The following is a 20,147-nucleotide window of genomic DNA, read 5'->3' on the forward strand; positions in this document are numbered from 1 at the left end:
CTGATCTGCTCCCCAAGACCTCCAAGCCACAAACATTTTCCTCATTGAATGTGAGCAAGGACCTTCATTCCTAAATCCTTTGAAATTTATTCCAAAAAGCTAGTAAACTGCCTAAAACTGGTTCTACACTGCTCTATAGCCAAGGATCTGATCCCAGATGATATGCTAATCCCAAATTCTGATAGTGTAGACTCATATAATTGAATTCAAAGCAGATAATCTGGGATCAGATTCGGGGATATAAGGCAGTGTAGATCTAATCTATGACATGTTTTCCCCTCCAGAGATTGCTGCAATGAAAGGGGGTGATCTCTATAAGGAATACCTTATTTAATTGAAAGTTATAATTTCCAATTGAATTTAACACAGGGTGAAAGGAAATTCGAACAATTAATTAAGCATTTGCAATTTCCTTAAATAAATAACATTGACATATAATATGTATTATTATTTATTAAAATCTCTGTCTTTGTGTGTGCACGTGCCTTCAAGTCACCTGTCAATTTATTGCAACACCATGGATTTCATAGGATTTTCTTAGGCAAGGAATACTCAGAGGTGGTTTTATCAGTTCCTTCCTCTGAAATATAACCTACAGCACTGGTATTCACTGATGTTATCCCACCCAAGCACTAATCAGATCTGACCCTGCTTAGATTCCAAGATCAGATGGGAACTACTGCCAGTAGACGTACCTTCCACTATGTCATGGGATCTCAGGATAGCATACAATAAAATCACTTTAACAACATTTGAAACAATTGAAATTATTTAAATTGATTAAAAGCATATTAAGTCAACAAGTTAGTATAAAACTAATGAGATTAGTCTTTTTAAAGTCATATGCAAATTTTGATTGGATCTGTTAAACCTCAAAGGCCTTGATAAAAACTTTTGGTTTTACTTGGCACTTTATATCAGTGTTGGTGGAGATCTGGCCCCTAAAGATATCCCATAATCATGGTCACTGGTGAGTGACAGAATACCTTCCTTTTTTGGAAAGAGCATACAGGGGAAGAGCTCTCTTTTATTGGGATCCCGGGCCATTCAGAATTTGAATATTACCAAGAACACTTTGAATTCAAACTAGAATTGGTAGCCAGGGCAATTCCTTTCAAACTGATGTTATGCAATTTCTATATGACTTTGTGGTCAAGAGTCTAGCGGTTGCATTTTGCACTCATTTAGGTTCCAGGTCATCTTCAAAGACAGACCACACTGTTGTTATTAACACATTAACTTCTACAGCTAAATTTCCCTTGTTTAGAAAAGGCTGTAGGCGGAGAAACAGTCAAAGGTGACACCAAGCACTCAAACTCATGGAGTCCACCTGTAGGTGGATTTAGTGATAACTGCATGCACTGCAAAGCTCCCCAAAAGAACCCCTAAAAAGTTTCTGAAACTTACATGGATGCCATTATATTCCTCCTTGTGCCAGAAGAACATGAAGAAATGATGTGCCCGGAGACCAGGGGGGGAGGGGTGAGAAGGAAGATGGGGCTGGGGGGGGGGGGGGAGTGAGACTACCCAGAAGTGAGTCCTCACAGGTCCAATACCCCATTAGACTGAGCATTTCAGGAAGTCCTGGATCTAATGGGTTATTTAATTAATTTGGAATAATTTGGTTATTCCAAATTAATTTGTTTTTATTGGGGGCATCATTTGAATGGCCCTGATAAAAACCCAGACAGGTCCCATATTTTGAGCCTGTTTGGATGGGCCCTCGGGCCCCTTCTACACTACAATATAGTGTAGAAGGATTATATGGCAGTGTAGAATCATATAATCCAATTCAAAGCACATAATGTGGATTATCTGATTTGATAATCTGGATTATATGGCAGTGTAGAAGGGACCTCAGTTTCAGTTAACTGGCCCACAATTAATCCATTAAATAGCATCCAGGCATAGCATTCTGATAGGACCCAAACAACTAACAACCTCACCCACCAGCTTCAGAAATATGCTGAACAACACAATCCCACAAGGCTATACTCTAGAAAAGGGGTTGGAAATAACACAGTAGTTAATGATATCAAAACCTGTCAAGCAATCTAGCAGGAGCAGCAAGATACCACTTCTGTCGTTTGTTCAGAGAAGGTCATCAAAATCAGACAACCAAGCTGTTTTTGGTACCAGGCTTTGTCTTGAAACCAGACTGAAATGAGTCCAGACAGTGTTTCCCCCAGTGTCCACCAATCACATGCTGGAGCACTGTGTCCCCAATGGGGACATTACCAATGGGAGTGGAATTCCCACACACCTGTGGGTTCAGGAGGCCCTCTTTAAGGTAGGATATACTACAGCTGTCCCTCTGACATTATGAGATATTGACTTCTCCCTGGATTTACCAGATTATTGCATCTCCTCCGTCCTCCTTTAAAAAACATTCATGAGGACAGATGACAAATCCAAGCATTTCTTCAATATTTTGAAAAGCAGGATGGTAAGAAAGCTCCATATGAATGCATTAAATAATATATTTTGGCTCATTTGCATGTAGTAGTCATAGTTACAAGTAACTTAATAATATTGATTACATTGTTGAGTGAATTAAATTGTTGTGACCATTTAAATCAAACTTCTTTAGTAACACTTGTAGCATTAGCAAAGAATTGTCTCCTACAATTGAACTGTATTTAAAATAGCATGTAATCTACTTACTTATGAATTTATGAATAGCATCAAACAAATCAGCCACCACAGTAAATTTATTTATTGATGTCTTTTAAAAGGAAGCTATTATATGTATATCACACATGAATGCTTACTGAAAGTGGAAAAAGTATGTATAATTAATTTTTTAATTAAAGTAACTGATGGCATTTGAGGAATAAATCAATTTAATTTAACTGCTATTTTGGCACTAGGTGAATCATTCTGGCTGATGTAAAACTATCTATAGGATGTTATTATATTGTATCAACATCGAATAGTTGGAAGTCGTCCTGAGTCCCTCTTCAGAGGTTGAGAAGGACAGAGTATAAATGTGCTAAATAAATATATAAAATGCTGTGTAGTCAGCCCTCCATATTGGCTAGGTTTTGGGGCACTCACAAAAGTGAAAAACCACAAATGTAAAAAATTGTCATTATTTTGTTTAAGAGAGTAACACCCTAGGAATAGCTAGGTTCTCCAGAATGACTCCATGGTCAATTTCTATAGGGACTGATTATAGAGTTGCACTGGAGGACTAAAGATTCCTAGGAAGGCGTTTTCTCTAGGAATTTCTACGTTCTCTAGCATTACTCTAGGATCTGGTGAAATTGACTATAGGGTTGCACTGGAAGATTGCATGAGAAAATATTTTAATCAAATCCGAGAATGAGCAAATTTCCAAAAAGTCAAAGCCACAAATGTGGAGGGTCAACTGTAATTCCATTTCTACCCAGCAGAAGGAAAAATTTTAAAGTCTCATTGTGACATGCAAAAATGAAATCGATGATCATTGCAGGTTTACTGCAAGAATCAATTTTACAGTTTGAAATTGAAAGCATTTTTCCACATATTAAATATTCTGGTTTATGCACTGTACTATTTACCGTATATTCCGGCAGGTAAGACAACTGGGCGTATAAGACGACCCCCAATTTTTCCAGTTAAAATATAGAGTTTGGGATATATTCGCCGTATAAGACTATCCCTCTTCCAACACACACCAAATAAAAATTTAAAAAGCATCAGATTTGATTTCAATGTGGTAATTTTCCTACTACTGTACCTCCTTCTCTGCCTCTTAGATCTCGCACATGCGCACCTGCACCACTTCACTGCAGTCTTCAGGAGCGAGATCTGAGAGGCAGAGGAGGAGATATGGTAATAGGATACAAGGATGGGCCAGACAGGTAGAAGAGGTGTGTTTGTCTGGGCCCAGAACCACACTATCTCTTTTTTCCATAGCCCGGTTACCCCAAAAGCCTGCAGCTTGCTCCGACCTTCACTTACACCTTCCCGGTGAGGCACCCCTTCACCTCACCATCAGGACTGCATTAAGTCCACAAATCCTGATGAATGGATTTTCTTCTACCGTACTTGTATAGCGTCACCCTTCATACTTTCATACAGTTGCTGCATATGGCAGGGACACAGCCATTGCCATTTTTGAGCTTCCCCCATCATATGCAGCAACCACAGATTCTCCAATCCGATTGGAAGTTTCAGCACCTGCTCTATAAGATGACTCCCATGTATAAAACTACTCCTGCGTATAAGACTACTCCCATGTATAAGACAACCCCACGTATAAGACAACCCCTGACTTTAGAGAAGATTTTCTTGGGTTAAAAAGTAGTCTTTACACCATAATATATGGTACATGTTAACATTTTGTGCCTTCAAATAGATTCCAGCTTATGGTGACCCTATTACAAGGTTTTATCTGCAAGATTTGTCCAGACGAGGTGTGCTATGGCCTTCTGCTTAGGCTGACAGATGTGACTTGCTCAAGGTCACCCAGTGGGCTTCCACTACGAAGTGTGGATCTCCTGGACTCTTACCTAGCATGCAAATGACAATGCCACACTAACGCTTAACAACAATAAATGTACATTAGCTTTAAGCACATGAAAGAAATGTTGAGTTCCAACTGTTCTGAGTTTTTCCCATTTGGACAATTGCCATGAAAGGGAGGCAAAGGAGTACACTTTTCTTTGCCAGCTCCCTCTGCTTTAACCTTATCCGTGCTTGTGTGTCTAAGAATAACTGCTGGCACAATTGTCTCCCAAACTACGCCCCTTCATGATGTTTCAGGTATCACTGAAAAAACAAAATGAATACTATTTGATTTCAACAAAGCTAAAAAGGAATGAGAAATGTCACTGTAATGGGAGTCAGAAATACTCTGAAAGCATGCAGTGCCATCCTATTATTATTCTATTTTAACAAAAGAAGCCACATCCAGAATGCACAAGGAAGTTGAAGTATACAGTACACCACTTTGGTCCAGTCTATACTTCAAGAGCTCAACCTACATGCCAGCGGTAACAGTAGCATCAAACACAGAAACTCTGGGAAGTGGAGGCAGAGGCATTAAGGCTGCCTTATTACCAAATTTCTCATTCAAGCTCTGGCATGAAACTGAATGGAAATCCAGATCGCACCTGCTCAGCCCTAATAAGAAAAAAAAAGCAATTAAACCTGTTGGCTTTTGATGTCTCACATCTTCCACACACAGCCACCACACAGAAATTCTCATTACTGGATTCAAACCATAGAGATAGTGACATCAAAGCAGCTCCAGTGGCACTATTGTCCTAATTTTGGCAGTGTCACGTCAGGGACCCATTACAGCATTCTCATGAGTCACAGCAGAGAAAATCCTGCTTTCAGATTTCACATTTTCTAGGACTTCAATAAATGCTATTCTTGTCCATTCAACTGTGATCAATGGAATTTACTCTTACATATCTGGGGCTCTATTTTGGGGGCTCCTGACTGCAAGTATAGAAGTTGAAGTATGTGGATATAGGTGGGCAGTGATCACTGACTACTATCCATACAGAAACTGCAGGGGCTGTAATTCAGTGTTAGGTAGATGACTTCATGACTTCCATATCCGAAATACATTTAAAAGTGTTCACGTAGCAGGGCTGAGCACTTCTGAGTCTTCAGAGAACTACTGTTTGGCAGAGACAACTTCATCTCCAAATATAATTTTTATTTCTTCCTCTACCACTCTCTACTATTCTGCACACCAAACACATCATAATATAGCTAAGATGCAAATAACCAACAGATTCAGTATGATCTGTTCTATGCATAGGTCAACTGTAATGTGTTTTTATCTGTATTCTAAAAAATATTACTGAATTTTGCAATGGTAACCCATAAATATTAATAATATCAAAATTCCATTAAAGTTTAAAATAGTTTTGACACTTCAATTAATTTATCTCATATTTAAACACATACCATATGCCTATCATCTATTCACTACTGCAAAAATGCAGAGTGGTTGAAAAAGTGAATCCTCCTTCCCATGTGCCAAAATGGACCGCATAATTTGAACCCCAGGAGATCTCTAATATTAGACAGAGTAAGTGGGATGGCTCAAGCAGTAGATTTGGGAAGGAGGAAGGAGAATAGTATTGAGGCTGTAGTAGAGGACCGAACTGTTACCTGTGGCATGTAATTTATCCTGTGTCCCAGATTTAGGCTGGGTGAGGGGACAGGATCAGTGGCAGGATGGTGGTAGGGAACAGGGATCTTATCTATGGCATGCCATATACCCTTCAGCAAAGGAAACTGTTCAATAAAGAAATGAAGATCAACTGCCAATCTGACTTCCTTCTTTACATGGAATGGCCGAAGGCACCATCTTAACCTTCACCTATTCAACAAAACTTCTTGGGATGGCCCTGGACAGGTTGGACAGGTTATTCTAATGCAATGTAGAGCTTCTTTGAGCCAATTTGCTTTCCATCTGTTCTGTCAGATTACCAAGATATGTGGGAATGACAACCTTTTCTCCTCAAACAGTTCAGAAAACCATATCAAAGAATTTGTAATGTAAAACAATTTTACAAAAAACATCAAAAGTCAGGTTGAGGGTTATTACTCATTTATGGTACAATTCTATACAGATATCCTCATATGTAATTCTCGCTGAATGGGACTGGCATACATATGTAAGGATAAACATATACTTTTGGAGGACAGTCTTTTATGGTGATGCATAATGCCATACAAAACCCAACAGGAGTGTGGCACAGCTAATAAGTAGCCAGCTACATTAAATCACTACTGACTGAGAGGTCATGAGTCCAAAGCCAGCCCAAGTCTAAGTGAGCTCCCAACCATTAATAGTCTACCTTGCTGATGACCTATGCAGCATGAAAGACAGTTGAATCTGTCAAGTAGGAAATGTAGGTACTGCTTGAGGCGGGGAGGCTAATTTAACTAATTTACGATGCCATAAAAAACCTTCCAGCATTGTGCATAAGAATGAGGAAGTACTCCATCAAGGACTCGGTTTCACAAGTGGATGGTGAAGCGACAGCTTCCCCTGTGGCCAGAACTGAGCATACCCTCACGAAGCCGGAAAGCTGGAATGTTGCCTCTGTGTCTGTCTAAATATGTTAAATGTCTATGGCACTGAATGTTTGCCATGTATATGTGCATTGTAATCTGCCCTGAGTCCCTTGTGGGGTGAGAAGGGCGGAATATAAATACTGTAAATAAATAAATAAATAAATAAATATTAAGAATAAATTTATCTTTCATTCTGTCTATCCTTAGTGTTTAGGGTTACTATCTAGTTCCAAATAGTTGTAGAAAAAAATCAGAGTAAAAATCTAGGCAAGTATAAAAAAAGCACGTGTCATCTAAAGTAATGCATTTTTCTCAATATACGTATGACATAAAATGTGGCAAAACAAACACTTAAAATATATTTCAGTAGGTTAATTTATTAGGGTGGTAGGAAAGGCTCTTATAGTTCTCATGCTAAATGTTGTTTCTTCACAGTTCCCAAGCTGTCAACTGCAAAGTGCAACAGTTTCCCATGGGAAATAAAATATCATAACCCAGCAAAAAGGCAAAAAAGAGAGAAAAGAATGAATTTCCAGCACTCAACTGTTATGAGAGCAAATATTCTAAGTTTCCCTTTTAATACCAAGGGTTTAAAAATAGGAGAAAAGTTTATTTGCAACTACTGAGACCTGCTGAATATCACCGCCTGTTACTCTGCAGCTGTTCATTTGCTTAAGAAAATTAATTCTGAATCATTTCTCACTTAAAGTTACATATTTCCTAAAGTTAGATTCTATATATTATTGGGAGCGGGCTAGTAATGCTTCTGAAAAACTCATCCTTCTTGATGGGAGAGGAGACAACAAAATTTTATAAATATGTGTACTTTATGTATCAAACATCAATTTATCACATACATGGAAGAGAGAATATAGTGAGAAGGGCTTTCAAAATACAACCCGTATTAAAATACGAAGCAATGACAGATATATATATACACACACACATACATACACACATACACATACACACACATATATATACCCCCAATAAGGAGTTTCTGTCAGTTCACTCTCCATATATGATGAAGATAGGTGGAGATCGATGTTTGTTATCACAAACATCAACACACTGGGTTAAATCTATATTGTATGGGCAGGTATAACATAATTTCTGGTAACATATCTCTCTCTATAACTCAAACTGATCTGGGGATCCGTTAACTCTCTAGAACGGATTTTGGGGACATGTGAAGGAATAGAAATCCATTCCAAATGTACTTTTTTCATATCAGGAGCGACTTGCGGAATCGCTTCTGGTGTGAGAGAATTGGCCATCTGCAAGGACGTTGCCCAGGTTATGCCCGGATGTTTTACCATCCTATGGAAGGCTTCTCTCATGTCCCCAAATGAGAAGCTGGAGCTGACAGATAGGAGCTTGCCTCATTCGGACCGCCAACCTTTCAATCAGCAGTCCTGCCAGCACATGGGTTTAACCCATTGCACCACCAGGGGCTCCTATTCCAAAGGTATGAATAAACATGATAGGATTAAGACACATTTTTTCAGTTCAACAAATTATTTGGGATAATACCCAATGCTTTCAAGGAATCAGAGCTCAGAAGTCCTTATTCAAAAATCTATGCTGCTGAAGAGCAGCCCCAGAAATAGCACGGGGCCATCTCAAAACATTTCTGGAATCGAAATGGCCAGCTGGACTCACAGCACACTGATACTGCTATTCCTCTAGCCAAAAGCAGCTCCCTGGCAGAGCCTCACTAGTAACATCATTTCTGGTGAGATTACAAAAGGGTGCCCAGCTGAGTGATCACTAAAAGTCATGCCACCAGTAAGGCTTTGCTGGGCAGCTGCTTCTAGTTACCAACAGAGTTGCGTGTCTTTTTTTGACCTGGGGATCCTGATTTGCCAATCCAGCTCTTCATGTGTCAAAAACACCTGGTTCACTCTGGAGTTTCCTGGAAGCTACAGAGTGACCTGCAGTTCTCTTTGTGCTAGACTAATGGCTGGCAGCAATGCTGTGGAACCAGCCATACGTCATATGGACTGCTTGCAGAAGGTTCAAAATGAGTTTGTTTTATTTGGCCCATGTAGACACTGTCCTGGAAAATATCACCATCTTTAAATAAAAAGAGACCATATGATTTTAAGATACTAATTGTGTGTAGAATAAGGCATCCAGTTAAGGGAACGGTAACAGCAAAGTCCAGTGCTTTCTCTGACATATCTAAGGATTGCTTCCATACAATTGAGTAGAGTCTGGAGTAATTTGAGTTCTTGGTTTATGGGATGTGTTTCTATGTGCATTTTGTTTTCCTCTGGCCTAAGAATCAAAATTTGCATTCTGATCCACCTGTGTGATGAATACTGACTGAAGAACAGGAGTCACCAGAGCCTAGAAGATGACTTAAGCTTAAAACCTATTGGAAGGGGGAATTACCATATAAAAGCTGGACAATGCATCCATATCCAGTGCTGCCTGGCCCTGTGACTTTTGTAGTATGGCTCAAAATATTGTGCAACTGATAACAGCACTCACAGAAACTGGCCCTAATGTTATGAGGAGAACCCATCTACCTTCCTTGTAAATGTACTGTGCTTTCTAAGTGTGAACGCTGTATGTGGACTCTTCAGGGTGAGCACTAAAACAGAGAGGAAATCATCTCAATTCTTCTTCTCTCTATCATAAGGGATTGTCCTATCAAATTTCATTGTGTTTGTGTGTATATGTTCTTGGATTGTTCTAGAATAAATATATAAGAAGAAAAAAACTACAGCAACTCTCTAAACACCCTACTTGTGGGTGTACCAAAATAAAAATAAACTCTGGAACAGAAATCAAAGTTTGCTAAGATGTATTAATGATGTGGTGGTGACATTTCAATAGTAAATGTTTGTATGTTAAGATCATCACGTGCATGAGAGTTGGAAGAACTGGCAAGGCCTATCTAATCCAACCTTTTGCCATGTAGGAATACACAATACAGCTCTTCTAAAAATTGCCACTCAACCTCCGCTTCAAGATCTACACAGATGGAGTCCACCCCCTCTTCATCTCACCAAGGCAATGTATTCCAGTGCCAACAGATCTTAACGTCACTACATTCTTCCTAATATTTAGCTGTTATTTCTTTTCTCATAATTTTAATCCACTGCTTTCTACTCTAGTATCTGGAGTAGAAAACAAACTCATAGAATCATAGAGGTAGAAAAGACCACAAGGGCCATCCAGTCCAACCTGATGCTGTGAAGGAAAATACAAGAAAATATCCTCCATCTTCTACATTTTAAAGATAATTAAAACATGGTATTACTTCCATCTCCACTTCCAAAATTGTTCCTCATAAAGCTTGGTTTCCAGATCTTTGATAATCCTGACTGCTCTTCTCTGCACAATATCCTTAATGTCCTTGAAATTCTTTCATTCCCCATCATTAGCTATGATGGATAGGAATGCTGGGAGTTGCAGTCCAACAAAATTGGACACCCCCCCCCCCAATTTCTTACTCCAGCTTTTCATATCCAGTTTCAGTACACACCAACACAAAAACATTAGGCAGAAAGCTCTTTGAGATGTTTTAAATATGTGGCTTTAACATTATAACTTAAAATTAGGAGAGATGATAAAGCATTAAGAGATAAATCAAGTCATACACACTAGAATAATTTTTTCATATGAAATATTCAGGGGAGAGGGAGACAAAAAGGAGTGGAGAGAATTTAGAATACAAGACATGATTTTCTAAGAAATTTAAATATGTGGCATTAGAATTAGTATTAAAAAGTAATATTACCTTCATTTCCCTCTCCAGGTGGATGATAAAATGAGAGTCCAAGAGATATGATGGCTGCAATTTCCAAGATGATAAGAGTCACATCCTGTAATGCTTCCCAGACTAACTGTATGAAAGTTTTTGGCTTCTTCGGAGGTATAAAGTTTTTCCCAAAAATTAGCTTTCTTTTATCTAAGTCAGCAGCAGTGCCAGGCAATCCTGAAAATAAATGAAACAGAAATAGTTTAAGGGTGACACTCCAGTTAGCTAACAATCAGATCAACTTCGTTTTCTAACATAGCACTTATAACACATTTGTAAAGACGTGCCAATGCCACCAAAAAAATGTAAGGACGCTGTTAATCCCACTAAATGTGAGGAAGTATTAATTCTCCTAATGCCACCATTAACTGTAAGGAAGTTCCGAGACTGCTAGATTAAACTGCCACCATTATATATAGAGACGCTGGTATTAAAGTCTCTGTTTATCCCTATTTGCGTTGTGAGGTAACTTTGGTAGAGTGGAATGCACCAAACGTAAAATCAATGGAGGAGGCAGGTTTAAAATAACAAAGAGAACAAGTTTATTGTTAACAAAGCGTAATTGTTGCAATATTGAGATGTTGAACTTGGCACATGCTTGATGGTTACAATATGGCTTGGTTGAGATACATTCAGGCTTCTGATGTTACAATCTTATAAACTCCTTCTTCAGTGAAGTGCTTTATTATTTCAGTGTTCCCTGTTGTGAATATTCACACTGTTTGTCCTATACCGGATCAAACCACTGATCTCCAGTCTTTCACTACTGGCGATCCTAAAACCCCCTCCGTTAGATTCTTTTTAACTCAAGCAATCTAACGAGGTTTCACCTTCAGCTCCCTTGCTGAAGAAATATTCACAAATACTAAGAACTAACTGAATTTACACTGCTTCACAACACAGAGCCCTAACTGACTCTGCTCCTCTTCTCAGGGTCTCATCCTCCTGACTGACTATTAACTGTCACTTTCAAACCTTTTTCTCCTTAAGCTCCGCCCACCTCCTCTTCTGCCTTGTCACCATGGCAACCTATCTCTCACAGCTAGGCCATGGCAACCCATGTAAAACATAAATACAGTTTAAACACAGTATAATAAACACTTTATAATAAACATTTCTCTACACATTAAACTCCCAATTGTTATTATTTTCATTTGGCAAGATCAGGCTCAGCTAATATATGACAAAGACATATTTTTGTTTAGATATTTTTTGTGTGAATATATTTCCTTGACAACTATTTGTTCAATGGTGCTGCAAAATTGAAAAAAATCTTGCTAAAATATAAAGGGTATTGATGGGGGAAATGCAATAATATTAATAAATAATTTGAAGCATATATTATATATTTAATGTCCACATTTTTTTTTATTTCGTGCCAGGGCAGCCAGTCAATTATATTACATTTCTAACAGAACAAAGCAAACAAACAGACATAATACAAATTTTGTGAGTTTGGTAGTTGATTAAATGTCCTTTGACCAGTAGCTGGCCACTTGGAGTGCTTCTGGTGTTGCTGCAAGAAGGTCCTCCATTGTGCATGTGGCAGGGCTCAGGTTGCATTGCAGCAGGTGGTCAGTGGTTTGCTCCTCTCCACATTCGCATGTCGAGGATTCCACTTTGTAGCCCCATTTCTGAAGGTTGGCTCTGCATCTCGTGGTGCCAGAGCGCAGTCTGTTCAGCACCTTCCAAGTCGCCCAGTCCTCTGTGTGCCCAGGGGGGAGTCTCTCATTTGGTATCAGCCATTGGTTGAGGTTCTGGGTTTGAGCCTGCCACTTTTGGACTCTCACTTGCTGAGGTGTTCCAGCGAGTGTCTCTGTAGATCTTAGAAAACTATGTCTAGATTTAAGTCGTTGACGTGCTGGCTGATACCCAAACAGGGGATGAGCTGGAGATGTCTCAGCCTTGGTCCTTTCACTATTGGCTGCTACTTCCTGGCAGATATCAGGTGGTGCAATACCGGCTAAGCAGTGTAATTTCTCCAGTGGTGTAGGGCGCAGACACCCCGTGATAATGCGGCATGTCTCATTAAGAGCCATACCCACGGTTTTAGTGTGGTGAGATGTGTTCCACACTGGGTATGCATACTCAGCAGCAGAGTAGCACAGCGCAAGGGTAGATGTCTTCACTGTATCTGGTTGTGATCCCCAGGTTGCCCACATAACATACTAGGAAACAAAAGTGATTAAGTTATGAGTAACAAAATGATTAACTGAGCATGTTACTGACATGAAGAGAATTCAAAACACCATGGATTATAAATTGCTTCCAATAACAAATCAAATGTTGCTGCCAGTAATGCCTTTATACTAAGAGAGAGCTTTTCCAGTTGGGTAAGTCTTGGCTTTTACCAGTTCATCCCACCTACTGGAGCCCACAATACCATGCTGCTACAAAAGGGTCGCTCAGTTCCCAGGAGTCATATGAGGCACTACATGGTTGGTGTGAACTGGTGAAAAAGCAAATCAAAGGACTTTCCAGTATTGTGGAGGTTTCATTCCCTTATTTATTATTAAGGATTTCTGTATCACCTTCTAAACATGTGATATGGCATGTAATATCCAGTTCTCATCTACCAGTCCTATCAATTATGTCAGTAATATTATCTCATGTGGAAATAACGTTTTGTGTCTGAAGGTGAACTGAATCTGTCCCAGAATAATTACCTTTGGTTTGAGTGATCCAAAGATCACACAGTGGACAAATTCCCAATATCAGGAAAAGACCAGTCTCCAAATCATCAGTTGAACCTTTATTCGCCCTCTTATTGTGAAGGGCACTAGACACAGAAAATCCTGTTAATGTGCATGTTCTTCAGATACAAGCTTCTCCTCTGTAGATTCTTACTATGTCACACTACAGTTCTCAGAATAACATATGGCATGGGCAGAGTAACAAGGGCTTTCTGGCAGATCTAATTTTTTTTAAAAAGTTTTAAAACTTCCCCCAGAATGCCCCAAACTTTTTGGCCACTAGCCATATTGTCTGGGGTATTCGGGGAAATCTAATCCAAACAACTCACTTTTCCTGTCTTCTAGACTATCGCAAACACTAAGTCACTAATTATGCTAGCTAGGCTACTCTGAAAGTTGTAGTTTAAAATCCTATATTTTAAATCTCTGTGTGTATTTGAGTCTTTAAGAAGACGTGATGGATCTAACAGGATTTTCTTAGGCAAGTAATACACAGAGGTGGTTTTGCCAGTTCCATTCTCTAAAATATGGCCTAGAGAACCTGGCATTCATCGGTGTTCTCCCATCCAAGTGCTAACAAGGGGTGCTGCTATTTAGCTTCCAAGATCAAACAGGATTTGGTTCCATTGGATAGAATAATAGAATAATAGAGTTGGAAGAGACCACATGGGCCATCTAGTCCAAACCCCTGCCACGCACGAAAAGGACAATCAAAGGACTTCTGACAGATGACTCTCCATTCTCTGTTTAAAAGCCTCCAAGGAAGGAGCTTCCACCACACACTGAAGCATAAAATTCCACTGTTGAACAGTTCTTACAGTCAGAAAGTTCTTCCTAATGCTCAGATGGAATTCCTTTTCTGTAATTTCAAATCATTGCTCTGAGTCCTAGTTTCCGGATCAGCAGAACACAAGCCTGCTCCCCCTGTCTTATGACATCCTTTCATTTATTTATACATAGCTATCATGTCTCCTTTCAGCCTTCTCTTCTGCAGGCTAAACACCCTCAGATCTTTAAGATGCTCCTCATAGGGCATGGTCTCCAGACCTTTTCTCATTTTAGTTACCCTCCTCTGGATACCCTCCAGCTTGTCAATATCCTCCAGCTTGTCAAGGGTAGCCAAGGGGATTGGCTACTCTTGATCTCATCCTAACAAATGCGGAGGACCTGATCGATGCGGTCGAAGTAGTAGGGTACTTAGGGGCAAGTGACCATGTGCTCCTGCAATTTGAGGTACAAAGGAAGGCCGAAACTAAGACAAGTCAAACCCGCATTTTGGACTTTAGGAGAGCTGATTTCCAAAAAATGAAGGAAACGCTGAGCAGCACTCTGTGGACACAGATACTAAAAGACAAGGGAGTTACGGATAGATGGGAATTTCTCAAGAGTGAAATACTCAAGGCGCAATTGCAAACCGTGCCAACAAAGAGAAAAATAGGACAAGTGCAAAGAAGCCAGAATGGATGTCCAAAGAACTTCTAACTGTGCTAAGACACAAAAGAGACATGCACAAGAAGTGGAAAAAGGGAGAAATCACCAAAGAAGAATTCAAACAAATAGCCAACACCTGTAGGGAAAAGGTCCGCAAGGCTAAAACAAAAAACGAGCTCAGACTTGCCAGGGACATTAAAAACAATAAAAAGGGCTTCTATTCTTATGTCAGTAGAAAAATGAAAAACAAGGAGGCGATAGGACCTCTTCAAGGAGAAGTTGGGGCAATGCTGACAGGGGATAGGGAAAAGGCAGAACGACTTAATGCCTTCCTTGCCTCGGTCTTCTCACAAAAAGAGAGTCTTCAACCTCAGCAAGATGGAGTGGATGAGGGATTGGAGGACATCCAACCCCAAATTGGGAAAGAAGTCGTCCAGGAATACCTGGCCGCTCTTAATGAGTTCAAGTCCCCAGGGCCAGATCAACTACACCCCAGAGTATTGAAGGAACTAGCGGAAGTCATTTCGGAACCATTAGCAACCATCTTTGAGAGTTCTTGGAGAACGGGAGAAGTTCCAGCAGATTGGAGGAGGGCCAATGTGGTCCCAATCTTCAAGAAGGGAAAAAAGGATGACCCAAACAACTACCGTCCGGTCAGCCTCACGTCAATACCGGGCAAGATTCTGGAAAAGATTGTTAAGGAAGCGGTCTGCAAACACTTAGAAACAAATGCAGTCATCGCTAATAGTCAACATGGATTTATCAAAAACAAGTCATGCCAGACTAATCTGATCTCTTTCTTCGATAGAGCTACAAGCTGGGTAGATGTGGGGAATGCCGTGGATGTAGCGTACCTGGATTTCAGTAAGGCCTTCGACAAGGTCCCCCATGACCTTCTGGCAAGGAAACTAGTCCAGTGTGGGTTAGGCAAAACTACGGTGAGGTGGATCTGTAATTGGTTAAGTGGACGAACACAGAGAGTGCTCACTAATGCTTCCTCTTCATCTTGGAAAGAAGTGACAAGTGGAGTGCCGCAGGGTTCCGTCCTGGGCCCGGTCCTGTTCAACATCTTTATTAATGACTTAGATGAAGGGCTAGAAGGCATGATCATCAAGTTTGCAGACGACACCAAATTGGGAGGGATAGCCAATAGTCCAGAGGACAGGAGCAGAATTCAAAACGATCTTGACAGATTAGAGAGATGGGCCAAAACTAACAAAATGAAGTTCAACAGTGACAAATGCAAGATACTCCACTTTGGCAGAAAAAATGAAATGCAAAGATACAGAATGGGGGACAATGCCTGGCTCGAGAGCAGTATGTGTGAAAAAGATCTTGGAGTCCTCGTGGACAGCAAGTTAAACATGAGCCAACAATGTGATGTGGCGGCAAAAAAAGCCAATGGGATTTTGACCTGCATCAATAGGAGCATAGTGTTTAGATCTAAGGAAGTAATGCTACCCCTCTATTCTGCTTTGGTTAGACCACATCTGGAATATTGTGTCCAATTCTGGGCACCACAATTCAAGAGAGATATTGACAAGCTGGAATGTGTCCAGAGGAGGGCGACTAAAATGATCAAGGGTCTGGAGAACAAGCCCTATGAGGAGCGGCTTAGGGAACTGGGCATGTTTAGCCTGAAGAAGAGAAGGCTGAGAGGAGATATGATAGCCATGTATAAATATGTGAGAGGAAGCCACAGGGAGGAGGGAGCAAGCTTGTTTTCTGCTTCCTTGGAGACTAGGACGCGGAACAATGGCTTCAAACTACAAGAGAGGAGATTCCATCTGAACATTAAGAAGAACTTCCTGACTGTGAGAGCCGTTCAGCAGTGGAACTCTCTGCCCCGGAGTGTGGTGGAGGCTCCTTCTTTGGAAGCTTTTAAGCAGAGGCTGGATGGCCATTTGTCAGGGGTGATTTGAATGCAATATTCCTGCTTCTTGGCAGGGGGTTGGACTGGATGGCCCATGAGGTCTCTTCTAACTCTTTGATTCTATGATTCTATGATTCTATCTCTGTTGAACTGTGGTACCCAGAATTGAACACAGTATTCCAGGTGAGGTCTCACCAAAGCAGAATAGAGGAGCAACATGACTTCCCTTGATCTAGACCAGTGGTTCTCAATCCAGGGGTCCCCAGATGTTTTGGCCTTCAACTCCCAGAAATCCTAACAGCTGGTAAACTGACTGGGATTTCTGGAAGTTGTAGACCAAAACGCCTGGGGGCCCACAGATTGAGAACCACTAATCTAGACATTTTGATGTAGCCCAAAAACCCATTTGCTTTTTTAGCTGTTGCATCACACTATTGGCTCATGTTCAACTTGTTGTCGACAAAGATTCCAAGATCTTTCTCACATAGATGTTGTGTGCCAAGTGTCACCTATTCCGTATCTTTGCATTTCATTTTTCTGCCTAAGTGTAGTATCTTACATTTGTCTTGTTGAAATTTATTTTGTAAGTTTTGGCCCATTTAAGGTCATTTTGAATTCTAATCCTGTCCTCTAGAGCATTAGCTATCCCTCCTAATTTGGTGTCATCTTCAAACTTGATAAACATGCCCTGTAAACCTTCATCCAAGTCATTAATAAAGATGTTGAACAATACTGGGCCCAGGACCAAACCCTGCAGCACTCCACTAATCACTTCTTTCCAGGATGAAAAGGAGCCATTGTTGAGCACTCTTTGAGTTCAGTCACTTAATAAATTTATTAATAAATTTATTAACAATACTGTTAACTGGCCCACAGATTACTAGTTTGTTTACAAGAAGATCATGGGGGACCTTGTCAAAGGCCTTACTAAAATAAAGATATGCTACGTCCACAGCCTTCCCTGCATCTACCAAGCTTGTAACTCTATCAAAAATAGAGATAAGATTAGTCTGGCATGACTTGTTTTGAGAAATCCATGTTGACTTTTCGTAATCACAGCATTCCTTTCTAAGTGTTTGCAGACTGCTTCCTTAGGCCCCTTCTATACCGCCAAGTAATCCATGTTATCAAAGCAGAAAATCCAGATTATCTGATTTGAACTAGATTATCTAAGTTTACACTGCCATATAATTCAGTTCAAAGCAGATCATATAGATTATATACAGCTGTATAGAAGGGGTCTTTATGATCTGATCCAGAATCTTTCCTGGTATTGATGTCAGGCTGACTGGATAGTAATTATTTTGGTCCTCTCTTTTCCCTTCTTGAAGATTTGCCCTCCTCCAGTCTGTAGGGACTTCTGTTCTCCAATAATTCTCAAAGATTTTTGCGGTTCTGAAATTACATCTGCTAGTTCCTTCAATACTCTTGGATGTAGTTCATCTGGTCCTGGTATTTAGGCTCTACATTTTTAAAAAACCCTGTCCATATGCTTCTTAAATTCTTTTGTTGGTGATGATGAGGAAGGCAAGTTCACCATTTAAAATATTATATGCCTCTTCTGTTATTTTTTCTCATGCTTCCTCCAACATATATTCACAAAGCATTATGGCCATTGAATGAGTAATGGAAGAAGAGGGACCAAGAGACAGTCAGAATGGAGCTTTACATTCTTAGGTTACACAACACTGAACGTATTTGTAGAATATCTATTCATCCCACACTAGGAATAAAAAGATTTGCTTATTCCTGACCAGAATTTTCATGGGGCTTAACACTAATGCAACTACAATTTTTCTGATGTTTTGTAATCCAATGTATCTCGTGCACTGAAGAATAAAGAGTTTCAAAAGTTACAAACATTTGAGTTCATTCTTCTAATATTTTTGCACATTTGATTTTTTTTTTTGTTTTCAAAGAAACATTTATACAAACTTTTTTTTTTACCTAGAAAAATATAAAATGTTTTTTGTACAAGCTGATTCTTTTGAGGGGTGGCGGGCTCCAAAGGTTTAAAATAAATTTTGCTTGAGCAGACAACCTTCTCAACATTAGATCTTTATGTGCCAAAATAGGTTTTTTTCATCAATCAGAAAAATGTGTGAGTATTCTTCATAACCCTAATCCAAACAGATGCATGTTCCTCTAACACAAGACTGTGCTGACATGTGTACTACTTAGTCACACTACAAAATCCTATGTAATACTTAAACCAATCCCCACAAGACCATCTGTATGGTGTTAACACCCCATTTAGTTACTTAAAGGGTGGCACAATGAAGATTCATCACATTCAACAGGGAAGTAGCATACTGCAGCTATTAAGACTAGGAGGAGGGAACATTCAGGTTCTCAACCTTCTCTTCTCCAAGCTAATTATACCCAAGCCCCTCCCAGGTCTTGTCTTCCAAACCTTTGATCATTTTGAATGCCCTTCTCTGGACATGTTCCAGCCTGTCAATATCCTTCTTGAATTGTGGTGCCCATTAACAGGACATGGTGCTCCAGGTGAGGTCTGACCAAAGCATAATATGACTTCCCTCAATCTTGACACTATACTTCTATTGATGCAGCCAATAATCACTTCGACTTTTTTTATCTGCCACATCACACTGACAGGATTGCCGAATAACAATAATACTATAATTTTTACAATTGCCTAAATGTTATCAGATGTCCACAATGCAACACGCATTACAGAATATTTACTTCTGTTACTTAATACTTTAAAAGATGGATACTTAGTACAATGAAACATGCCTATAGGAAAAAAAATTACATGGGGGATTGTTAACATCTGAATAATTTTATCTTGTAATCTATTTTGAAATTATGGGGGAAGATGATATATTAAGATTACTTTGAACAATTGAAACTGCGCCCTATAGCCTTGCATAGTATATTATCTTCACTCCTTTGTGAGCCAGAGGCTTCATTGGAGCAATACATTTCAAACCCTCCTGCACTCCCTCTTCTCCTTAGCACAGAAACAAAAGACATAACATAATTAATTATTCTGTCACTTCCTCTGGCTACTGAACAATTTATTGCACAGCTCATTTTTTTTTAAAAAAAAGTAGACTAGGCCCTGATAGTATATGGAAAAGTTATTATAAACAACTTCACAGCAACAGATTGAAGTGACACTAACAAGATGACTTCACATAGTGTTATACTGTATACTTTAGGAGAAACTACTCCCCAAAATGAAAAAAAAAACATTTACAGTGCAACTGCTGGTAAGAGCAGTATGTCTAAAACTGTTTATGAAAATTATTTGAAAATGATGCATATGGATCTTGTTTTCCAAAAGTGAAACTGAAGTAAGATTATTTTTTTAAAGTGCATC

General features: G+C 39.6%; 1 protein-coding gene across 20 annotated transcripts in view; it reads right to left on the reverse strand.

Moving 5' to 3' along the window:
• The window catches only part of ATP2B2 (ATPase plasma membrane Ca2+ transporting 2), a 572,092-nt gene that overhangs the window by 111,262 nt on the left and 440,683 nt on the right, over positions 1-20,147 (reverse strand). For all 20 annotated transcript variants that reach the window (XM_067463583.1, XM_067463578.1, XM_067463579.1 and 17 more), the window contains one exon: positions 10,781-10,978. In XM_067463583.1, the coding sequence (XP_067319684.1) occupies positions 10,781-10,978 (198 nt within the window). The remainder of the gene's footprint in view (positions 1-10,780; positions 10,979-20,147) is intronic.

Source organism: Anolis sagrei, chromosome 2 (assembly GCF_037176765.1).
Source record: "Anolis sagrei isolate rAnoSag1 chromosome 2, rAnoSag1.mat, whole genome shotgun sequence".
Classification (NCBI taxonomy): Eukaryota; Metazoa; Chordata; class Lepidosauria; order Squamata; family Dactyloidae; genus Anolis; species Anolis sagrei.